The sequence below is a fragment of the Gnatocerus cornutus genome, chromosome 6 (genome assembly GCF_029298725.1).
Source record: "Gnatocerus cornutus isolate USDA-ARS CGAHR chromosome 6, icGnaCorn1.1, whole genome shotgun sequence".
Classification (NCBI taxonomy): domain Eukaryota; kingdom Metazoa; phylum Arthropoda; class Insecta; order Coleoptera; family Tenebrionidae; genus Gnatocerus; species Gnatocerus cornutus.
In genome coordinates, this window is record NC_142238.1 from 18,032,729 (window position 1) to 18,040,729 (window position 8,001).

At 34.6% G+C, this 8,001-nt stretch overlaps 1 protein-coding gene across 1 annotated transcript; it reads left to right on the forward strand.

The window, feature by feature from the left end:
- The first annotated feature begins 172 nt into the window (after positions 1 to 172).
- epsilonCOP (coatomer subunit epsilon) lies at positions 173 to 1,337 on the forward strand. Its single transcript, XM_088038843.1, has 4 exons — positions 173 to 328; positions 376 to 822; positions 870 to 1,094; positions 1,146 to 1,337. Exons 1-4 carry the CDS (start codon positions 227 to 229, stop codon positions 1,281 to 1,283), a joined length of 912 nt encoding a protein of 303 aa, XP_087894969.1. The 5' UTR covers positions 173 to 226; the 3' UTR covers positions 1,284 to 1,337.
- Positions 1,338 to 8,001: the final 6,664 nt, after the last annotated feature.

Sequence of the window (8,001 nt, forward strand, 5' to 3'; positions counted from 1 at the left end):
ACTCATAGGAGAATGTTATTGTTACACAAATAGTTAATAGTAACGTAAACAAACTATAAAAGCGTTCAAATAACGCAAAGACTTTAATTTACAAGAATAATAACTAACTTCCAAAACGTACTTTTTCCCGCATATTTGACGTAAGCCCAGTATATCCATATCCCTAGACCAAATTCCCTAGAATCTGACAGTTGACAGTTGACAGCTTTCTGAGTTGACGTTTAAAATGTCGCGTCAGCAACACGACGACGAGCTTTTCGAAATTAAAAACTACTATTACATTGGCAACTACCAACAATGTATAAACGAAGCGCAAAAGCTCCGCAAAGTAAGTCTCACTGCTCCTCTCACAGTTTTTTGAGGTTATGTTTGCAGCCCTCCACCCCAGAAGTGGCTATCCAACGTGACATCTACACGTATCGCTCGTACATGGCTCAGAACAAATTCCTTGTTGTTCTCGACGAAATTAACGCATCTTCGCCCGACGAAATCCAACCTCTAAAACTTTTGGCTGAGTATTTATCAAACAAACAGAAACGCGAGTCAATTGCTGGCCAGCTGGACCAGAAGGTTGCGAGCAACGTTGAGAATGACACCCTGGCGTTGGTTGCAGCGACAATTTATGTTAACCAGAATAATTTAGATGCTGCCTATAAAGTGTTGCATACATCAGAGAGCTTGGAGGCGTTTGCTTTTATTATTGATATCTTATTGAAGATTGATCGCGTTGATTTGGCGAGGAAAAAGTTGAAGGAGATGCAGGAGAAAGATGATGATGCGACGTTGACACAGTTGGCACAGGCTTGGGTTAATCTAGCAACGGTACAGATTTTTAAAAAAATATTTTATTCTCTAACTTTTGGTTATAGGGCGGTGAGAAATTACAAGATGCTTACTACATTTATCAGGAGCTTGTTGATAAGTATGGGTCAACTCCTATGCTGTTGAATGGTCAAGCTGTCGCTTTTATAGGGCAGGCCAAGCATGAAGAAGCTGAAGCTGCTCTTCAGGAAGCTTTAGATAAGGATGCTAACTATCCTGACACTTTGGTTAATTTAATTGTGTTGCATAGGCACATGGGAAAGACGCCAGAGGTTTATTGTGTTGATTTTGTGAAGATTAAGAGACTTATTGTGTTTTTTTAGATTGGCAATAGATACCTGTCTCAGCTGAAAGATGGTCATCCTGAACACCCATATATTAGGGATTTAAAGCAGAAGGAAACTGAATTTGGGCGGATTATCCAACAGTATTCTCCATCTGTCACTACAATTCCTGCATAGATTAAGTGTATTCAGTAGATATAAGGAATAATAAAAAATTATGATATAACGAGACATGTTCATTATTGTATATTAAATGTTTTTTTTTATAATAAAATGAGTAAGTAAGAAATTAAATACCTACATTGCTTGGTTTGCGTCACAGCTACATTTCTAAATTTGCGGTGTACTAAACACATTTAAACCGTAATTTATTTATGATTCCACAATGGAAATTGATATTAATAAATAATAAAATAATCCGGATAATGGAGCCTAGCGTGGGATTAATTTTTTGTCGCATACTTTGCTTTGTTTTATAATTGATTTATTCAGAAAGTTTATGAATCACACATTTCCTGTTTTTACTGATGTTACTTATTTTTTGCATTATTGGTCTTTCAGTTTCGTTTTCCTTTAATCTTCCTCGCATTATTTCCTCCTGTCCTAGCAACCTTTAAAACACGGAATTTACAGGCAAAGATAAAAAGTGCGAATAAAATGAATGGCCTCAATTAAAGAAGGCTTCTGCTAATTTTCTGGTCGATTAAATGCAAATATCAGGTGAACCAACACGTGAGACAGGCTCTGAATTTTTACGACACAAAGTCTTCCGTGAATTGTAAAAAATTGGAGGCGTGGATCAAGTCAGAAGAGCGACGCTGTGACAAATCGAGTCATCTGGTTGGAGACAGCTGCACCCCTCGACTTCATCTGTTTTCATCCTAGGCGCTACTCTTGGTTTCATGGATTGCTTATTTTCTACTTCCTGCCATAATTTATGTATGAGCTCAAATGGTCCTGAATTTCAAATTAAGGAAAGTGCGCTTTTTCAATTTTCTCAGGATTAAAGCGCAGTGATTTTTGTGACAGACAAGGCTACCAATCGATTTCAAATTCCGAAGCCGATATTGGAAAACGATTTTTTGCTCTGCGCTCAAAGTATGCGAATATCAAACTACTCCGGAGCTCACGAGAGATTAATTAAATTTATTGGTTAATTAGAACAGCAGACATGCAAATATGGAAGTGTGTATGCGAAGTGCGTTTAATATGAATATTCAAGCGTCGCCAACTACGATGTGATTTACATGCTAAACTGTTTAGTGCTGGCAAATATTAATAAGCAAATTGTGAGGAAACTTAGCGACATCTTGATGGTCGCAAAACTTCTCAGCTCCTCGAAGAAAACACCTAACTGAGGTTTGCTTTGCAAGTATAAATTAACTTTTAATATGATAAATGTGCCGTTGTAGGAGACGTTTAAATTAAAATGTACGTCATTTCGCTATTTTGGCGTCGTATTTTGTACTTAATCTAATTATCTACTTAAACACATACAAAACATTCATTTGAATTACGATAGATGTTTCAGCAGTGTGCACAGTTTTGCCATTACATTATATTTTATTGCAGTAATTTCGTCTGGAAGACCAGCTTGAATTATACGCCTGCATGGCAAATCGGGGTGCTTTGATTAATTCCCCAAATGACAGAATTATTAACCTCAGTTTTTAAGGATAACTTGGCTGGAATACAAATCAAGAGACAATCCTGCTTGAGTAGGCTAAATAGCTTTTTTTTATTACTTCTATTATTTATTTATATTCATATAAGAAGAATATTTATTTATAAGTTAAGGAAAACATTATTGGACCGCACCATTTAAACTGTTTTTAGGATTTTTTTCGAAAAAAAATTCATGACTACAACTATGTAAATCTACTTCCATCGATATCTAATTTTATTTTAGAGTAACTTAAGTATATTTATTTTACGCAGGATTTCACGAAGATTCGAAAAGTTATAGCCGTTGAAAGTTTTGGATAGTTGATTTTCATTTTTCTATTTTTTAATAAATTTTTAATAAAGCTAAATACACCGGAACTACGACAGATTTGTAAGCTATTTGACCTACCGATGCTTCGAACCACAAAATGACACTTTAAATAGTCAATAATATGTGGTCAATATCAACTACGACATATTTGAAAAAAACGGTTTAAGCCATCGTTTTTCTCGCAATTCTTTAACTAAGAATTCGTTCTTATATTTTTCAAAAATCAAAAATTTGATATTTTTGAAAAAAATGCACGAGTAAAACTATGTCAAAGTTTTTAGGGTCGATATCTCGCCTATGTTTAAAATGTTATTATAGCTCATTTTACTCAGATTTACACAAATTTCAGATCCGTGCTCAAAATTCATGTACGACAAAAAATAACTGAGTTATTGCCGCTTAAAGTTGCGGATAGTTGATTTTCATTTTTCAAATTTGTTAAAATAAATATCTTCAGAACTACGACAGATATTGAGAAACGATTTCTGTCATCGTTTTTATCGGGCCATTCTTTTTAAGAATTTGCTCTCATATACCCAAAATTGGATGGTCAATTTTTCTCAATTTTTTTTTGACTGTTGTTGAAAATTTTTCAGTTTTTTGTTTTTTGGTTGCCATTAGTTTACTATTTGATCTACCGATCTCAAATTTAGCCAATTGATATATTCTGAGCTGCTTTTTGGATTGATGTAAACTCAAAGGTATTAAACGTCGTTTTCGCCCCGAAAACGTTTCTTGAAAATATTCCCAAAATTACTTCTTGAAAACTGATTTTGGTTAATATCTCGTTTATTTGTAAAACAAACTCAAATTATTTGTGCTTATTTAACGCAAAACTTCACGCAGAATCTAAACGTCAACTTAGTAAGGGCTGTTTGAATTTATGGGTTGTCGTTAGAGGGCCAAATTTTTTAAGGAAACTACGACAAATAGAAAGATACGGGTTTCGCCATCGTTTTTCTTAAGATTGTTCAATTAAGGAAACGTTTATAGACATTCCAGAAACCGAAAATTTTATTTCTTCAAAAAAATGTATGACTAAAGACTTAAAAATGGACTTAAAATCGGAATTTAACAGTGCATTTTAATGTTTTTTTTTTGTTTTACTATGAATATCCGAACAGCTGAATGTACGAATCAGGAGTGAATCCTGCTTGCGCAGTCTAATTAGGTTATTTTCAATAATTTACTTTTTGAATGCCAACGGAGCGTTTGCCCCAGGCTTACGACGGCCTCGGGACAGTAAAGCGCTCTGCATCCAGTTGATTTAATTTATTATTGTGGTGAGTTTTTCATGCATTTTCCGCGAGTAAATGGATTGGGTATCAGCAAGTTAAATTTAATAACTTGGCCGGGCAACTAGTCCGCTGCAATATAAACATGAAGAGTTTTTTAATTTGGTTTTAGCCATCTATAAATCACGTTCTGTTCCCGCTTGTCGGCCCCCAGGCTCGATGGACCAATGTGTTCATTTCTGGCGTCCTCCCATGATATTTATGAAAGCTTTTTACTGTTCATGATTAACACTAATGAAGTATTCATCTAAAACTGATGGGTTTTGTGTTTGAACATCCACAAGTTTACAATTTACATTTAAATTATTCGCTCATATTAAAAATAGACACATTATTAATTTAACGTGCTAAGCTCGCTTTTAGAGTTCAATAAATAATTAATAGTTTGTTTGAAAGCAGATTAAGCGCCCATTACGCCAAGACGCATTAAAAGCAATTCGATGGAAAAACTCGCGGAAGAATTATGGTAGCGGAGGAATGCCATCTCTTTGTGTTTATACAGAAATGTACCATTTGGGTTTTTACCGATAACTCACTGATTTATGGGTGCTGAAACTGTGCTCGCGGTCTCATGGGAGAAGAAATAACGGAAGGTACAATGAATGTAATCTAATGCGCTCTCTGTACCGACAACATATGTTTTCTACTTCTGATTTATGCGAAAAATGTGCAAATACGTTGCATTTCTACCACTATAACAAGAATTTATCGGAAGGTAAGAGCAACAAAAGTATTATTTTATAGCGACGATGCCGCATGTGGGAACAAGTTTCAGACGATAATCTGAATATACAACGAAGACTCTTTCTTGAGCTTTTGATAGCCCGCCCGCGCTTTCTTGACAAAATTCCGCAACTTCTTCCAGCTATTAGTGCCGGAATTTCGAACATTTCAATATGCGGATCTTCCATGATTTACGGACAGCGCCAACACTTTTAATGGTCGCTGACCAAACGTAATTTCCAAAGATTAACGATGCACATGCATTTCGAAAACTGCAGGACAGTGACATTTAAAAATCTTTCAGCGTTGCACTGTAGGAATCCACTGGAAGCTGTCAGACAGAAATGTACTTAATTATTGCGGTTTTACGGTGGATTTTATTCGCGCTGCTCTCTTTCTTTTATTTTGGGTCGAAATAAAGTTGTAAACGTTTATATTCGACGCTGATTACAAGTTTAACGGCGGAGAATAAACCGAGAATGTCTATATTTCATTTTTAATTTACAGTTAATTTTTCACGTCAACATTTAACGACTGAAAAAAATCGATACTTTTATCAACGCGATTTTTTTCGAGGAGGCGCAATTTACTAAGTATTTATTTTACAGGAAGACGTGTAGTTTGTTTCACCTTGGAGATTTATGGAAGGATATGAAAATTCTCGTTGCATGCTCAACGCAATGCTCTTTACCGGCGATTACCTTATTACAGTCCGTATCAAAATTAAATTTCCCCGCGAAAAATTACTCACATTTTTGAATAATTTATCGAGTCAGTGGCGCATTTTCTTGTAGAATCAGGTCACAGTATCGCTTTTCCGAATAAATTTATTACCGCAAAAAGTGCACGAATTCTCTGGTAATTACGTTCACCGAAGAGTTTCTTTTCTAGATTTGCCCTGGAGCTGTCTTAATAAATCTCTTCGTTTCTTCCGTCGGTCGGTATTTTTTTAATTGACTTTTAATTTACAATTGGAAAACGGCAGCCATTTCGCCCATAAAACATGATATATGAACTCAATTTGTTGGATCCGAAATCGAGCCTTTATCAGTTTTTAATTATTCCATAAGCGTACGTCAAATTGGAGGTAACGAATGGCCCCAAAAATTGATGAATCAATAAAAAAGGCAACAAGAAGCGCAAATCGGATTTGTGCCGCGTAAATATTTCTCCTTGTGTTTATCGTAATTAGCGGACTTTTATTATTAAATAATTGGAGATGTGGGCTGCGTAGTAATTTTCCTTCGCAATTAAACTAATTTTAATTGGCGTATCGTTTTTTTGGCGAAAATCAATTTATCGAACGGCGTCATTCCATTTATAAGCTGTCGAGGACAGTAAAAGTGATCTCCAAAGTAAAACAAAGTTGAAGAAAGTTAGAGAAATTAAGAAATGGAAGTGGAAACACGGTATTTCACTTTTGTTATAATCAATCGAAATTGGAACTGTCGCTCCATTTTGAATAAACTTCCAATTGGTTTTACTGAATTCAATCCACAGTGTGGAGCTGCTGTCATAACTAATTAATTTCGCGGTGGTTTGCTGTAAAATGGAATGGAAAACAACGAAATCTATTCAGAAATTCTTTCATTAAAACTATAATAGAATTGTGGTTCGAACAAGACCAAGCGGGAATATTGGAAAGTTTGAAAACCGACTCGAGCTTTCTTTGATGGATTATGTCGTGTAAATTCTGTTCGGAATTGAAGATGACGGCGATCGTAAAAATCGAGGAATGACTTGGAAAAAGGTCATAAAGTGAGAGAATTTACAAGTAGGTGAACTGAAACCGATTTTAAATTAACAACGAGCTGTCGAAAAAATGGTGGATGCGCCAGGCAGCTTTATCAAAATCTTTGATGCTTTTATAATATCAAGTTGAATTATTCTGTTTAGGCTCAAGGCAAACGTTTTAACAGAAAATGGAACATAAATTAAACTAAGCTTTTCTTTTTGAACTCCGATAAGTGGAGCTTGGATTTTTTTCTAAAAGACGCGGATAAACATCGCCACAACATCCTAATTTGTTATTTGAAACAATAATATCTCTCTTAATGTTTCATTAAATCTACTTTGATCGAAATATATTTTGATTTTTTTGTATTTTGGCTGTCATTTGGAAAATATTTGACCTACCAATATGAGATTTGGTTAATTAACAGATTTGGAGGATTTCTTTCCATTGATCTATATTTAAAGTTCTTAAACGTGGTTTTCGCCTCGAAACAATTTACGGAAAATTACCCAAAAAAGACTTTATTTTGAAAACAGATTTTCATCAATGTCTCGTTTATTTGTAAAGCAAACTCAAATTATTTGTACTCATTTAACGCAGAACTTGCGGAATCCAAAATTGGTCAATTTTTTTTTCGCAATTTTTAGATGTTTTAAAAGTTGAAATTTTGAGTATTTTTCAAATTATGTCAAACTTCTGTCGTCAATATCTTATTTTCAATAGCTTATTTTTGGAACAAACTTGCGTTCCAAATCCGGCTTAATACCTTTAAAACTACGATAGATGAATCTGCAATATTCAAAATTCGATGGTCAATTCTGTATTTTTGTATATGTATATTTCCCAATTCTGTTCGGAATGAAAGATGACGGTGGTCGTAAAAATCGAGGAACGACTTGGAAGGAGGTCATAAAGTGAGAAAATTGATAAGCAGGTAGATGAACTGAAATTTTAAATTAACAACGAACTGTCGAAAAAATGGTGGAAGCGCCAGGCAATTTCATCAAAATCTTTGTTGCTTTTACAATCTCAAGTTCAATTATTTTGTTTAGACTCAGAGCAAGCGTTTTTAACAAAAAATTGAACATAAATTAAAGTAAGCTTTTCATTTGGAACTAAGATAAGTGGAGTTTGGATTTTTTTCTG